The sequence below is a fragment of the Cygnus olor genome, chromosome 8 (genome assembly GCF_009769625.2).
Source record: "Cygnus olor isolate bCygOlo1 chromosome 8, bCygOlo1.pri.v2, whole genome shotgun sequence".
NCBI classification, from domain to species: domain Eukaryota; kingdom Metazoa; phylum Chordata; class Aves; order Anseriformes; family Anatidae; genus Cygnus; species Cygnus olor.
The window spans coordinates 9,863,131-9,879,598 of record NC_049176.1 but is presented as its reverse complement, the minus strand read 5'-3'; the positions used below and the strand labels follow the sequence as shown (position 1 = coordinate 9,879,598).

Sequence of the window (16,468 nt, the reverse complement as noted above, 5' to 3'; positions counted from 1 at the left end):
TGTTAACACCTTTTTTCCTGGGAAAAAAAATGTAACCACTAAAACAATAGACATCCAGGCCAGCAAAATGGGGAAAGGGCTGGAGAGGGATGAGTAAATTAACAAGAATATCTGGTTTTCTGTTGCATTCTTGTGTAACAAATTACCATAATCTGACTTTCTGGCACCTGAAAGTATTTTTCTGAAATAGCAGTTTCGAACTGGTTAGCAGCTGGATTCCTACATAATACAGGTAGGAACGTTACAACGGCACGATCCCACAAAGAATGTGATGCTGCTCAGCTACAGAGCAGACTGCTCTGCTCGTTTGTATTTTGTTCTGCAGTTCTGGTGTCAGTGGTTTTATTCGTTTCTCAGTGGATGATAAATCTTGGATGTGTGATAACAGAATATATTGAAGATAGATGTTTTAAGGCTACCTTGAAGTACTTTCTGATCAAAAGCTGAACAGAAACGCATTTAAAATCAGCTTTGACTCAGTGTTCCTCACTCCAGCTACTGGAACACTGCCTCCTTTTTGTAACTGTTGAAGGCAACAAGCTTGTTTTGAAGCCCACTGACACTTCCACAGAAGGCCTTCTGGCCCAGGCAGAGCAGGGCTGCGCTTTCTTTCCTTGTGTTTGATACAATCCTTGCTTTTAAAAGGTACTTTTGGAGCAACAGAAAGCAAAGCATTCCCTTCCCTCTTTTAGAAGAGCAAAGTCTCTAAGCTCTGCCTCCAGAAAGGGATAACCCTTTCTCATATCCTCTGTTTTCCATCCCCTATCACAGAAAGCTGTCTGTGAGGAGGCTCAGATGAGGAACTCAGCCAAAATTGTTCCAACTATTTCACATCATTCTGCAAGGGTGTAGGTGTAAGGTGCTCATCTGAGAAAGCTTGTTGAGCACTGTTTTCCTTGCACCAACTTTACTAAAGACACCTTTACTAAGGTAGACATCCTGAAAGCACTTACCTGCCACTGCTTTTGCTATTTAGGACACTGAGAAAAATAAAGTCCAAAGCCATCTCAAACTGAACTGCCTGGCTCTCTTTGTGTTCCAGAGTTCAATCTAAAATTCCTGTGTAGGCACCAGAGTCTGGCATCTTTTGGCTTTCTTTTGCTGGTCACCTAAACATTGGTTTACATAAGGATATTTACGTAACCATTTTTCTCCAGTTGACTTCTTGTGCAGTGAGTACTGGAGCATTAATGTGATGTGAATGGCCCTGATGGGTCAACAGTGAAGCAGCAGCCTCAAGCAGCCATGATCTCCAACCTGTGCTCTCCTCTTCCCATAACTGAGCAGCAAAATCACACCACTTTCCACAGCCTTGCTTACTGTAGAGCTTCTTACTCCTTCATATGTGGTCCGTAGATGGTGCTGCATAAGCACTTCTAGAATACCAATTTCTCTTGCATCCTTTTACAGTTTAAGAAGTTAGAGATTAAGGAGCTCTCTAAAGGAAAAGCTGTTTGAAAGCTTGATAAATTTGAAATTTGAAACTTGAATAATTGGTAGGGGTATGGAATGACCTGGGATCTTGCTATTGTTTAGGTTTGGAAGACAAAATTCAGTATGTAGACTCCAGCTTTTTTGCTATTACTAGCTCCTCCAGGACATCATGAAACTTGATGAACATAGGAGAAGCTTCTCTGCATTCTCTATTCAGATGTCCACAGATATTTTCCTCGCTTCTCTTCATACCAGTGTGGTATAAGACCATTATTCTGTCTTACCAGAAGCCTTTGTTGTGTTCAGAAAGGAGCCTCTAGTCTTACCTGTGCTCCACGTTATGCAAAATCCTTTCCTTTTCCATTTTGAAGTTTGCCTTGTCCACAAGAATCAGAACAAATTTGGAGGAGAGTGTTCTGATGGGGAAACTGAGTATGAGTGCATGATTGCTGGGTACGATGGTCTCAAAAATGAAAATAGGTGATTTATTTCCAAGTGATTTAATGTGCAACGAAGTTTCTCTCCTTCCCCTTTTCCTCTTTTGAGGAATACAGAGCTTAGCTTCTTTCTGTATGGACATGTATTGACCACGTTACCCACTTCTTTGCATATTGCTCTGCTTTTTAATCACGCCTGAAGCATCTAGCCAAATAACATAAATTGTGTTTGGTCTGTCCAGACTGTGCTTAGTGCATTTAAATCTGGGTGGTTGAAAGTGTGACTTTAAGAGTCTGCAAGTCCCAGTTAGGGCACTCTACTGATCAAGGCAGCAAGGGCAGATTTGTTGGTGAGGGTGTATTTGCCCCTTTACAGATACCTTTAAAGACAGCATCTGGCCTTAAGAAGCTCACAGTACTCTACATGAGGGATTACAGCCTCTGGCATCCAGCTCTGCTCACACAAACCAAACTTTCCATTTCAAGGGAAGAGGACAGTTGGAGGTTGTAGGGATGTCCGTGGACTGTGTTTGAGCACTTAAATTAGTGGCTGTGGTCTGAACATTAATATTTCCTTTTCACTAGTCCATCAAAAGTGTCTCAGTTCAAAGATACAGCATTGTGCATCTATTCTAGCAATAATTAGATTGTTGGCTGCAATAAAACAATGGTTCCTTCCACTTTCGGTGGAAGAGAATTGTGTACAAAATATTTATTGGAAGTTCCACCTTCCTTGCTGTGCAAGAATTAAATTCATTATTACAGAAATAGTGTGAAGCGTCTATAGCGCAGTAAAGCAGTATGCACAAGCTGTGTCAGCTCACGATCACATTTTGAACAGCAGTTGTTTTGGAAATCTGACCTTGACTGCTCTTGGGTTTACTGAAGTGTACGTTAGGTATTTTTGGTGGTAACACAAAATGGATGACATAGCAAGAAAGTAAGGAGCTGCTTCATTTAAAAGACCCAATACTTGTAAGTAGAGGACTTATGGAAATATCTGGATTTTGTACCTTTCTTTAGCTTCCCATGCCTTTTGCTCTCCATCTCAAACAAAACCAAGCCAAATTAGAGTGCGTGAATTCTCTTCTGAGTATGGAATGTTAAGATCATGAACTGTGCACGTGTGCAGTTGGAACAGATAAGAAGCTCCAACTTCAGGCCGTATGCTTTTTGCATGAACAGAGTTGCACGATTATGGTGATTTTTAAGAGGCTCGCATGAAGCCCGAGTTGCCTTTTGAACTAAAAATAACTGTTAAAAGTTGAAGACTGACTGGTTGAACTTCCTAATAGATAAGGAAATTTGTTTTCTTTTTAAATAGATGGAGTCTGCACGCAAAGCATGGGAGAATTCCCCAAACATGGGGGAGAAGAGTTCACCAGTGACATCAGCAGCGTCTCCCATAGCTGGTGGCAGCAGCAGCAGCAGTAGCAGCAGCAACGCTGGGGCAAACAGTGGTACTTACAGCTCCTTCTCTAGTGCATCGATGCCTCCTATTCCCGTAGCCTCAGTTACACCAACAACTTCGCTATCAGGTACTGGGTGTCAAGATTGCAATATCGTGTTGTATTGTTCCTTGGTTATGTGTTTCAAGAGACTAGATTCCCACTACATTTAATGTACAAGACTTCTGTCGGCTTTGCAAGCATAAAATGTCAGCTCTGAACTATAGCTTCCCAAATACCTCTTAATCAACAAGGAGATCCTTCCCCTGATTCACTTCAGTCAGCTGGAAAGAATATGGAGAGGACATCTCTGTTTATGCTATTTATGTGGACTTGAAAGAGGAGGTAAACTTGGCTCTTGGCTGACTTAATGGTTTCATTTTGTTCATCTGAACGAAGGGAGGGAAATAAATTTATTTTTTTTCTTTCTAAGCAGCTGGTAGTTCTGACAGCCACTCACTTCCAGCAGACAGCTTCAAATTTTTGTCACTTCATCCAGCCAGTTACAGTATTACTTTTCATTTGTGCTCTTACTTTCAGACTCGAGGCTTCAACAGCTCATAGCTCAATAACTCCCTTGTACTGGGGAGAGCAAGTGTCCGACTGCTCTCCACGAGCAGTGCTGGTTCCCACCTTGGTTCTTTGCAGCAAACGAAAGATGCTGGATCCGATTAAATCTTCACAACTAGGAATATTAGAGTATATGTCAACACCTCAACTGAAATGCTTTAAAAATAACTTTCTTTGGAGCCAGGCTCTCAACCATGAGAGTCACAGCCACTGTACGTTGCGATGTTTTCTTGGATAATTGACCAAGATGTCTACTTCGGTACTTCTAAGTCCTTCTGTGCTTGAGAAGGGAGAAGTAACTTAAAAGAATTATTCTCCCTGTCCATCTTAAAGTGATGGAAATGGCTGCATTAGGTTTCAGTGTTCTTTACTAGTAGCACCTATGCTTGCATAGCTGTCCCCAAACTGACCACAGGAAGATGAGGGTTTGGAATGTCTTCAGCTGTTTTACAATACACCTCTTGTTTCTCTTCTTGTAGGAGCTGGAACATACACAACCTCTTCACTGAGTACAAAGACTGCAAGCACCTCAGACCCTCCCAATATATGTAAAGTGAAACCACAGCAGTTGCAGACAAGCAGCCTAGCTTCTGCAAGTCACTTTTCGCAGCTGAGCTGCATGCCATCCCTCATAGCCCAGCAACAGCAAAGTCCCCAGGTCTACGTGTCTCAGTCTGCAGCAGGTAATAGTGTTCAGCTGAGAAGCAGTGTGGTTGCTTTATTGGAGTTACAAAGCTAGAGAAATGAATTTAATTCTGGTTTTATCTGCAGTAAGGACAGAATGATGGGCAGCATTTTGTGAGCAAATATTCACTAATTGTCTTATTCTAAGTAGGCAAGTGTCTATCGGTATAATGATAATGCCATGTTGTTAGTTTATTCAGGAAAGTAAATTTGCATCTCTTGACGCATCATTTTTTGTTCTCAAAATTTCAAATCAATATTCAAGACCAAGAATGACTTAGTCTTGATGAATTTAATAAAGTGCCACGATAGCTTATAAGCATGGCTTTTTTCTTTAAAGAAAGTTCTACATATAACTAACCTAAATTACATGACTTTAGAGCTTGTTCTTCCCCTTCCATCACCAAAGTGCCTTTTTTGGCCAGAATCTGTTGTTTTGTCCCCTAAGAAATCCATGGGAATGAAGATGTATATGCAAGACTGATAGATTCTGGGGATGAATAGATACCAAAGAAAAGATACCACAGCTTATTATGCAGCTGTTCAGTTCTGTTTCTTATCCCAGTCTCTCTGGTAGCTGTCACACTGGGAAGTACTGACAGTGGCTGCATCTCTAAATCCTGATGAAAACCTGTTTAGCAGAGAGATGTTTGGAAACAGATACTAATTGTATTCCTCTTCCTGAGGTACTGCAGCTCAAATTCCAGCATTTTATATGGATACAAGTCACTTATTCAACACCCAGCATGCACGTTTGGCACCACCTTCTCTGGCCCAACAGCAAGGCTTTCAACCAGGGCTTTCTCAGGTATTTGGGGATTTTTATTTTATTTTTTTTCCTTCTCTCCTTATCTACATTGACTTTAATGCTCTACAAATGAGCAAATGGGGGCAGGCAAGAGTGGGACTGAAGACTGCGAAAATGAGATCATACCTGTTGTTGCTATTTCGTACTGATGCATTCAAGTTGTTTGATCTCTACTGCTCCTCTGATTGAAAACAATTGTCATAAAAGTTGAGAGAATAAGTTTTCACTCACAGTGTACCTCATGTAAAAGTGCGTGTTCGTATGAGGTGTTATGGTACAAAGTTGTACGGATCTTGTGCAGTTGTTTTGTACCCAGATCTAAACGATTGGTTCAGGTTCTCCTGGTTATTTTCACCAAAAGCATAAAGCACAACATGGAAGTATTTTTTGGAACAGGTGCAATACTGGCTCTCCATGCAACCTTGAGGTTTTAAATTCTTCTGTTTACTTTTAAAGATGTTACACAAATCCTGGCACACATTTGACTGTAGCTTTTCTACATGACTTTTATCCTGAGATATTTAATGGTTTCTTCTTTCTGCAGCCCGCTTCAGTTCAGCAGATCCCCATCCCCATTTATGCACCTCTGCAAGGACAGCATCAAGCTCAGCTGAGTTTAGGAGCAGCACCAGCTGTGTCACAAGCCCAAGAATTGTTCAACTCCTCCTTGCAACCTTATAGGTAAGTAGCACATGTAAATTTATTTCCTTTTGGGGTGGCAGAGTTTATAGAAGTTGCTTTCCTGCAGACTTGTGTCTTGTGTTCAATAGGTACCTCATCTTCCTGTCTTCCCCAAAATCTTTCATCTGTTCATCTGCCTGAAAACTGTATGTCAAGTGGGTAGTCTGCATCTGCAGATATAGTTGAAAAATTGTGGTTCAAGAATCACGCCAGAGATTTGTATCTCTGGAAAACCAGGCTGAAAAGCTGGAAACATCTTCAGTCTTTCATACTAAGAGAACTGGGGGAAAAAAAAAGTCTGACTCCTTAATTCAGTATTTTGTGTTTGTTGTTTTCTGATCAAACCAACACTGGAGTCTAGAAACACTTTGAAATCATAATTTGAACCCCACAGGTAAGGTAGGGTGGTGGAAATTTGATTCCAGATGTGCAGGGGATAGGAGATTACATTTTAGAACAAATGTATCCTGTTTGCTACAGGAAATGATAATAAGATCAGTATATCTCAAGTGGCATTGAATCTGTCTGCATACAAATCAGCATACAGAGAAATTTACACTGTAAGCCTTTCCAAAGTGCCCTTGTTGTTCCTACCAGAAATTATTCATAGTGGTATTCTGACAAACGTTAGTTTCACTTTAATTACTTCTGCAAAGAAACTTCTCAGAGGTTTTTGCAAGTGCATGTAGAACAGCCTCCTTGTTGTGATGTAGAAGGCTGAATCCAAACAAGGTAGACTCAGCAGGGGTTTAACTGACTGCACATGTATCCAGAATCCTTTAACCTGTAAGTCAGTCCTCTCTGTCCCGAGCACTTTCCGTGCTTTTTGTACTGGAGGAATCCATTTCTCCAGATGCAGTGTTCTGCGTATCTAGAGTCTGATAGAGTGTATGTGGCTTTAGGGTTTATCAGATCAACATGTGTTATATAGCCATAGTGTTTTCTGTCTGGTACTACAGGCTTGGCTGGCTGACCATTGTTTGGAAGACTTTGTGCTTGACTGACTTTGTTGGACCAAATATTGTCTGTCCTTTCATAGCTGACAAAAAACGTTACAAACAGTTGGCTAGTTGCAGAAACACAGTCAGTCTGGCGTGCAGTCCAGATTAAATAAATGCTTCTGGCTGATCTGGTCATGCATACACCAGTATCAGTGGACTTTGGGGTTGTGCTGTTAGTAAGAGGACTAACACCTTTCCCACATCTTTAAAGGTGCAGACGGTTTTAGGGTTTAAATGAAAAGCTTAGTCATTTTTCATGTGGGCTTTAGTAGCATCTATTATTTTGTTGTGTGCAGAATAACTAGAAAATCTACCCTTCTCAAGTGAAAATCCGGATAATCTGGTGTTCTAATTCTGTTTCAGCAATATAACCCATGTTCTTAAATTTTTGGTGGCTGTTGATCATTTCTATACTTAATGCTCCAATCTCTTGCAGGTCCCAGCAAGCTTTTATGCAAAGTGGTTTGTCTCAGCCGTCACCAGTAGTTCTGTCTGGTACGGCCTTACACAACTTCCCAACAGTGCAACACCAGGAGCTTGCGAAGGCACAGTCAAGCCTGGCATTTCAACAGACTTCTAATACACAACCTATTCCTATCTTATATGAACATCAGCTTAGTCAAGCTTCAGGACTGGGAGGCTCTCAGCTTATTGATACACACATCCTGCAGGTAGGAAATACTCCAAAAACGCTGAAGTTCTGCAGTGGTTTGATACAGATAATGCAACAACCAAGTATTGCCTAGCTTGGGATAAGCCTACCTCTTCTGTAATAATTATATGACAGTCAAGGAGGCAGAAAACGTGAAACACTTGGAAGAGAATGTGCTTTTAATTTCATAAAGGTGTATTAGAATCATCTCTGGAGTGAAGATTCCTCTCCAGAATAGAGGAATCTTTGCACTTCTGTGACTATTGGTGACTTCTGGTTTGATACCTTTTATTGTAGGTGACAAAGGGCTACCACTTGCTAATGATGTTCTTTATTACGAGCTGTTGTAAGTGTTCTTAAAGTAATGGTGTCTTTCACTCTTCCTAGGCCAGAGCTACACTCACCCAGGCTTCAAATCTGTATTCTGGGCAAGTTCAACAGCCTGGCCAGAGCAATTTCTACAACACTGCACAGTCTCCCAGTGCTCTCCAGCAGGTAAACTATGGCATGGTAAATTTCCTAAATTGTATTCTTCTTAAAAGCATGTTGTTGATGGGTTGGGGAGGCGTGGGGGTAGAATCTTTAATTCTTCTAAACTGCGAGAATTAAGAATTGAGAGCAGAAAAGAGCTACTGCAAAAATGAGTTAGTGGGAATTTGAATGGCCTGCAAGTTCATACTGATCATTTGTCTCTCGCCTCCTTCTCTTAAATAGTTCACTTTCCAGTGACAGGCAAAGATTTAGTTGGTTCAGTGCTGTTGCTAATTGGTTGAGGTGTATGCAGTCCTTATGGGAGCAGGTATCATGGTGGAGAGAGCCAAGTAAACTAAAGGTGTTTTATGTAGCTTAATTGTTAACACCAAGTTTCAGTTGAAAAGTCAGAGCTGCCGCATGTCAATGAGATGAAATATATAGGAAAAAAAAAGAGAAGTCAGGAGATAAACGATCATACCAGCAAATAGGACAGCCAAGTCAGTAACTACATCAGGAGGTTTGTAAAAATAACTCAGATCGTGGTAAGTTCTTGGCATTCTTTTGTGAAAGTTCTGTTAGTTTGCAATGTGCAAGCATTCTGTTGTATTTACAGCATGCTGTCTAGTGGCTTCCTGGTTCAAGTTTTGATTTTAAGTGGCTTTTTAAAAACAAAGCTTGCAGTGGGCTGGCTTATTATAGTAGCCTACTTCATACATGTGAAAAGTTGCCAAGACAAATATTGAGAAAAGTCTTCAAAAATTGGGTCTCAACTGTTGAAACTATAGCATAAAGTATTAAGGACCTTTTAGAAGGGTTAATGGTTTTGATGTGTTCAAGTATGGCTGTTGTTATACTTTTAATCTGGTATAATTCAGAGCAGAATCTTGCTAAGTTTTCTCCTCATCTGGAGAATGTCATATGTTCTTGTAGTCACGCAGTATAATTTTGCAAGTTTGGGATTAATGGTCAAACTAGGAAAAGCAAGAATTCCTGCTAGTCAGGTCACTGTTATGGTATTTTCACATGCTTATCACTACCATTCTGTGATGTTTGCAGCCCACAGCATTCCCTGTTAATGCAGACAAGTGAGAGGCAACTGTTTTCTTGTTTTTTAAAGCTTGGGAACGCTGGCTGTTGGGACTCCTGGAAAGTAAAATCTAGCTGTGATCCCAAACAGTGTCCTTCTGATGACTAAAATTATTTGAAGTTTAAAAGAAATGGGGGGAGAAGGGAAGCTGGCTGTTTCATTCTACTTTTATTTCCTGGAATGAATTATATTTACTTAGCCATGCAAGGAAATCCCATTGTGTGATGTTGCAGTTAGGAGTTAAATGTTAACTTTTTCTGAAATGCAAAGACCATAGATGATCTTGAAGGCCCCTTTCAACCCAAACCATCCCAAGAGTCATTAAGCCATTCATCCTGACTAGAACTGAAATCATAGAGCTAGTAAAGAAAGTTAAATAATGACCCTTGTGTATATGTTACTGGTGATTCTGTATGTTTTTTTCCCCCCCAGGTGACGGTACCTTTACCAGGATCACAGCTTTCTTTGCCTAACTTCGGATCTACAGCACAGCCACTTATTGCCCTGCCCCAGTCTTTGCAACCACCGCTACAGCACACGCCACCACAAGCGCCAGCTCAAAATCTAAGCAGACCTGCACAAGTAACCCAGCCTTTCAGAGGATTAATCCCAGCAGGAACTCAACACAGCATGATAGCTGCAACTGGAAAGGTGATAACATGCATAAATCTACAATACAAAAAATAACATAAAGCTCTGTGCTGTTTTATAGAACCAGCGTGGCAACCTGTGTTTGACTCTTGCACCATCTAAAAACCTTCTTTGCCCTTAAAAGTTCGGGAGAGGAAAATAAGAAAGCCAGCTGAGATTAGTCCCTTAGTGACTGGCTCTGTGCATCTTGTGAAGGTTTAGCTAGGTTTATTTAGTGGCTGGCTTGCTGCTAGTCCATTTGCACTGTAAGAATACTTAGCCTGGTAATGACTTTGTGGACTAGCAGGGTACTTTATTCATGTAGGATGCCACATAGAAGGTAATACAGAAACCATTGTTAGAGCGGCAGACAAACAACGTTACAATGTCAGGGCTGGTTTCTGCTTCTGTCAATGTTTTTCTGGTCTCATACTGGAGCAAATTGCCAGATTTCACTTGTGCTTCCAAACTACCAAATGCATTGGCTTCGTCTGTAATGCTGCCACCTACTGTGTGGATTTTTTCTACCATATACCTGTTGTGCTATCAAATAAGGGAGTGCTTGAGGCTTAGGGCAGATCTCATCTTCACTAATACTGTCCTGTCCTCCAGGTTGATTGATGAGTGTCCCAGAAAATTCCAGTCAGGTAGCTGTGGTGAAAAACATTGCAAGAGAAGCTCATGCATCCATGTGTAGATAACTCTAGAAAACTCCCTCCTACATTTGTAAGGACACTAAAATTTTTCTGTCCTGAGCTAGAATCCAAGAGTGAATGTCAAGAAATGAAATCTTTCTGATGCAGCAAACTGGCTTCCATTCACATGGTCTCTTATCTTAGATGGAATTACAGATCTGTAGGGTTTGGGGATTTTTGGATAGTGTACAACACAGTGCACTTGCAATGCACTTTCAGGTGGCACTGGTTGATAATACTGAACATGAACACTGCTAAGCTTTCTGTCAGATTAGCAAGGTCTTTTCCTGGAGCAGGACGTAATCTATCTCTGGAGCTGCCCCTGAAATTCTTACAGCTTGTGGCCTAGATTTTAGGGTGCTTTAGAACATAAAGCAACCCTGCAGTCCCAATGTTTTACAGCTGTGATAAGAAAAATCTCTCTCAGGAATTAATTCGACATCTTGGACAGTAATGGCAACCAGAATTCTAGATCAGATGGATCAAGTTTTCATGTTGTCACCCACCAACAGAGTGATTTTGCGCCGTGTAGTTTTCTAGCTTCATAGGTTCTGGCCAAAAGTCTTCCACCTTTATAATTTTTGAGCCCATCTTCCAAGCAGCAGCTTGTTTCTAGCTATAGTTGTCAGGGGAAAATAACTGTGGTTGCCTCAACAAGAAATGAGGGAAAGCTACAGTGGAATGGGGATTTTCCCTTAGGTGGCTTTGCTGCCTTGCATTACGGGTTCCATCATGTTCTGCTAAAGGCAGTCAACAATAAATCAAGTAAAAAATAGTTGTTTTGCCATTATGCTTCATAGCTGTGTGTGGAAAGACACTGTTCCAGAGACTCATGTATTCTGTTGATAGTATTTGCAAAATAATGTGTGAAATGGATTGTTCCATTTAGAGTCTGGAGATTTTTCATGTGAGTGACTTCCGTTTTTGCTGTGCTTTTGTTTTGTTTTAGAACTGCCTTGTTTTATGGCACTCTTCCCTTCAGCATTTTTTCAGGATAGTATCTAAATATTTTAATGTGGTATCTGTGGTGAGGAAATTTCAACCCTGGAACATTTTAATTTTTCTTTGCTCCTACTGAATTAACATGTTGATTGCTGTGCTTTCCAGATATCAGAAATGGACCTGAAGGCATTTGGGGGTGGTATTGATGTTAAACCTGGAACGCCACCAGTTACTGGTAGAAGTACTACGCCAACCTCCAGTCCCTTCAGGTAAATCTCTTTTTAAGCTCAAAATTCCTTGAAATCACATCTAGGAAACTTAACTAATTGTATGTGAGCAGCCAATTCTGAAAGGTTTGGGAAGAGGGACTACTAATGTAAAATACAACGCTTAATCTTAGCTTAAAAGGAGCACTGGTGATCAGATCTGCTATGCTTAGCTAGAATAAAATAGTTGTGAAATAAGATATTTTTAATATCTTTTGAATTACATGGAACTGAACAAGTCAACTAAAAATGACCTGGAAAACACAGAAGTGAGGAAGGAGAAGTACATTGGGGTAAAACGGAAGACTGTTAATCTTCCATGAGAGTAATCTTAATTGCAGTGCTTAGAGTAAGAAAAAAAAAACACACTTCAAGGCTTACACCTCAGAGAGCAGTAGTTGTGGCAACAGTTCTGTTACAGATCTTGCACTGATTGTTAGTTTTCTAAGCTTTTCACAAGAGAAATTAGTAGGCTACTGGCAGGTTTAGTTGATTAATTAACAGAATTTTCCTGGTATGCAGAGTGCACTTGCTGGTGAATTTATTGGGATGTTTGTGGGTGAAGTTATGAGTAGGCTGAAAGAACTTAAAAATGGAACTCTGGTACTAGATAATTCTTGAAAATTGCATTCCTGTGCACAGTAATTATATTTGGTGGCTTTCACTGTGGCAAGCTGAAAGTGGTCCAGGCTTTCCTAGTGAAGTAGAAATTAGTTTGAACTCCTACATGCAATCCTGATGTCTTGCCTGCAATACTTTACCTAAGAAAAAAGTAAAGGGATAAAGAATGAGAAATACTTGAATTCGCAAGCTAGCCAGCACTTAGAACAATTGATTTGATGGTATATATCTTAAAAATTCTGCGTGAGATGTCTCTTCTCTTAATAACTGAAGCAAGGCTTACCATAAGCCTTTGGTTTTTAGTGTGGAGGTACTGGGAAGGTGCAGAAAAACATAAAAGCTCAAAAGTCGAAAGTAAAAACTAAACAGCAATTTCTGTAAGCTTACAAAATGTGTGCATTGAGTTTAGCTGGCTTCCATGTTACTGTTGCCCTGCTGCTCATTTTACATTAAGTAAAAATGTGTTGTCCACATGCTGTGCATGAGACCTCTGCAAATCGGTCGCCATTTCTTAAAGAAGGCTTTTCCACCTTTGTTCACCTCCATCCCCCAAGCTGCATTTCTAGTTAAGTTATAACTAAAGACAGATGCATCCTTTCGTTGAGAGCAGTGTGATTCTGACATTTTTCTTTTCTTTAGGGCCAGTTCTACAAGTCCAAACAACCAGTCCAATAAAATGAACAGCATTGTCTACCAGAAGCAGTTTCAGTCTGCAGCTGCTGCCGTGAGGATGACACAGCCATTTCCTGCACAGTTTGCTCCACAGGTAGGCAACTGGTGGCTTCCTACAAACAAATGTATTTCTCTGTGTCACTAGTGACTTCTGCAGCTTAGCTGTGTTCCCTCAGGTTTTATCATGGGGAGATGCAAAATGAAATTCTTTAAATGAAAGAAAAAAGAAATGCATAAGGAAATTGATCTCAAGATCAAGGCAAAAAAAATCTGATCTTGTTACCTAGCACAGATTTTGTGGTGTGTTTAATTTCAAGAGTTCTGTGCATGCTGAGGAATCCATTAGAGGTTGTGAATGATGTCAGTTATTTTGCTGGCTTCTCCACACAGTTGTAATGCACCTCATTCCTGCAAAAGCAGGTCATTTGGTTGGGGAAGGGGAGAAGTTTTGTGCCTCAGAAGGGTCCCGGTGCACATCTTAAATGTTAAAAGACAAAGCAGGTTCGTGGGTGTCTGTCTGAGATGCAGCTCTGAAGTATTCTTGGAACAGTTCCGGTTGGAAAGGATCCCTGGAGATCACACAGTCGGGCCTCCTGCTCAAAGCAGGGCTGATTGCAAAGGGTTTGACTTGCATCTAGCTTTCCAGGGAGCACGGCCCTACAAGGGTGATGTGTCCGTGCTAGAGGTGACTGGAGGCAGGCTGCTGGTTTTTTTTAGTGTTGGGAGTGTTTGACTGCAGGACTTAGGACTTGCTTTTTGGATTGCAACTAGCAGAAACTACCTAGACTTCTCAGGACTACCTTTCACTACTACTCCTCTGCTGCCTTGTCTGTGTCTTGTCCCTTGTTACTTGCTGTTTCTAAGCTGTCAGTGGTACTTGAAGGCACAGCAGCACTACAGCGCTGTGTTTTTCTGGAGCTCAAGCGTGGCTTTTCAACATAAAAGCCTATTTTCTTGACATCAGTTTGACAGCAGAGCAGGCAATTTTTTCCCCTTTAAAATAACGCCAACGTGCAATCTAGTTGGCAGTTTTCTACTTGCTAAATGTCTCTTTTTGTTGTTTTTCCCCCACTTAGATCCTCTCTCAGCCTAACCTGCTCCCTCCATTGGTAAGAGCCCCATATACTAACACCTTCCCAGCGCCTGTTCAGAGGCTGCCAGTAGCACTGCCTAGTCAGATGCCGTCTCAGATGATCACAGGCCTTATGAGCCACCCTCGTTTACCGCATGTGGCCAGAGGTCTTTGTGGATCAGTGTCTGGAGCCAGAGGCAATCAGGCCCAGGCTGCGGTGAAGGCTGAACAAGACATGAAGGTTAGTATTTGACCTGCAGTGCTGTTAACACCAGTTCAGTCTTGACAGCTCGTAGGGCAGGAATGTGTCTGCAAATCATGTCTTAATTAAAATGCCTCTGGACCCAAAGCCAGTAGCCGGGCCTTCAGCAGCTGAACACAGATCTTCTCCACGCCTTGTTTGGTTTTTGTGTTTTTGTTTTTAATTTTTCATTAATTGGAACTTGAGGCTAAAAAAAATGTAGGGAGCTTCTTCTCTGAAGTGATCTTGTGGGGAATGGTTGTGAAGCAGCCACTGCTGCCGAAGGCAGTCTGACAGTTACTTCTCAGGAGCCTGGATTTTTGAATGAGCAATGAAGCCTATGAACTTGACTACTAGCTGGCATTTCACGTATCCCCCAGCTCTGAGCAGCAGCATGAACCCTCCTATCCCAGCCAGCCTTGCTTCTAGGTTATTCTGCTAATTCACTTCCTGGTGGCTTGCAATGCCCATGACAATTCTCTCCAGCAGAACACAGGAACATGAACACTCCACAGAAGAGGTGGCTGCATTTCAGTAGCAGGTGATGAGTCGTGTAACTTGTTAGAGCACTTTGGGACCCTTCATGATGAGGCCAGCTCTTCTTGCCAAGGCGGAGAGTGCAGGACAGGGAGTCTGCTTAGGGACATTGTTGGATACTTAGCTCATCTACCTGTTTTCTGCAGACTATGCTGCTTGTGAGGATAGGTGGTGCTCCCTCATCTACTGTCATTTGCCATAACCCATGTGCTGAGGTATACAAGCCAAAGAGCATGCTTTTCCTGATGAGGTCTGGTTGTAGCAGAATTGATTACCCCTTTAGATAGGCCAAATCTCCAGGATTTGTTTTCTACCCCCAGTTTATGCTAGCTGGAGGCCTAACAGATGATGCTTAGTGTGTTGTCTTGAGTCTGTATTGCAAATTGGGTCTAACTTGTCACAGCAAATACAGACGTGCAGTCCTGGTTTTCTGAATCTCCCTGCAAGCGTTGTTCAGAAGAATGTAAGTTATTCTGTCACGCTTGGGTGCCTGTGGTCAAATCATCCAGGTTTCTAGTCTTAACCTCAGGGGATGTCTGAAATTACACAAGGGATTTCAGGTGTCTGTCTGGCTCCAGTAAAATCAGACTGTTGTTGCAGTTCATCATATCAGGGTTCACAGATTTTTCTGTTCTGTTACTAGTTTGGCTTCTTGAGACAACTGCACAGTATTGAAACCAAGACCTCTTGTTCCAGGCTTTTGCTACTTTTTCTCCCTAGCTTTCTGTAAAATGCCTAAAATACTGATCAAGAGGTGCATGGAGGCTTAGTGTCTGTATCGTGGTTGGGGTTCCTTGCATAAGATAGGTCTTTGTAGTGTTAAAAAGGCATCTGACAGCAGTGGGCCTTGTAGCACCGCTTCCAGAAGGTTGGACGCTTCGTGCAGCTCCTGCTTTGCCCGAGTCTGGGCAGGAGAACCAAGTGCTTGCTCTGAAGCCCCTGGTGTGCCCGGCGCTGCACTGACAAGTGAAAGGCACAGTGTACGACTGCAGCTGAAACACTTGGTCACAAAGGCTGAGCTTAACGGGTACGAGTCGAGGTTACCAGTAGGATCCCGGGGAGGGATTTGGAGGAAGCCAGGCAATAGTTTGTGCTTCCCAGAATGAGTGCCTGCCTCGAGCTGGAGGCTTCAGCCTTCAGCTGAGGGTTCAGCTCCACGTGGCACAATCCTGAGTCAGGTTCAGTTGAGTTAGCACTGCAGGCTTCGGAGTCTGTCCGAGCAACAAGGGAAATTTGGGGTGCTCAGACGAGATTCTGTCGCTGTCATCCAGCCCCTGCACTCAGGAAGCCCAGAGCAGGGGGCAGGAGAAACAACAGGTAGCGTGGCCCTCAGTGCCTGCGTAGCTGGGGCAGCGTTGGGGTCACGCAGCGTGCAGAGACGTGTTCTGGTCGTGTCTGACACTTACTGTGGGGCGAAGCTTCAGTTTGAGCCTGCTGTGGGCTGTTTGTACTTTTAGGTTCTGTAATGCTAGTTAGCTGCATAAGAAGGTGTTAGATGGTGCTTGAAACTTGTCTT

At 42.0% G+C, this 16,468-nt stretch overlaps 1 protein-coding gene across 19 annotated transcripts in view; it reads left to right on the top strand.

The window, feature by feature from the left end:
- Window positions 1-16,468, top strand: part of PRRC2C (proline rich coiled-coil 2C) — a 70,493-nt gene that overhangs the window by 51,919 nt on the left and 2,106 nt on the right. For 7 of the 19 annotated variants that reach the window (XM_040565105.1, XM_040565106.1, XM_040565101.1 and 4 more), the window contains 10 exons: window positions 3,196-3,409; window positions 4,369-4,572; window positions 5,269-5,381; window positions 5,926-6,062; window positions 7,500-7,734; window positions 8,103-8,225; window positions 9,709-9,927; window positions 11,709-11,812; window positions 13,070-13,196; window positions 14,179-14,415. In XM_040565105.1, the coding sequence (XP_040421039.1) occupies window positions 3,196-3,409; window positions 4,369-4,572; window positions 5,269-5,381; window positions 5,926-6,062; window positions 7,500-7,734; window positions 8,103-8,225; window positions 9,709-9,927; window positions 11,709-11,812; window positions 13,070-13,196; window positions 14,179-14,415 (1,713 nt within the window). The remainder of the gene's footprint in view (window positions 1-3,195; window positions 3,410-4,368; window positions 4,573-5,268; window positions 5,382-5,925; window positions 6,063-7,499; window positions 7,735-8,102; window positions 8,226-9,708; window positions 9,928-11,708; window positions 11,813-13,069; window positions 13,197-14,178; window positions 14,416-16,468) is intronic. The other 12 variants (XM_040565122.1, XM_040565120.1, XM_040565117.1 and 9 more) reach the window with 3 other exon arrangements.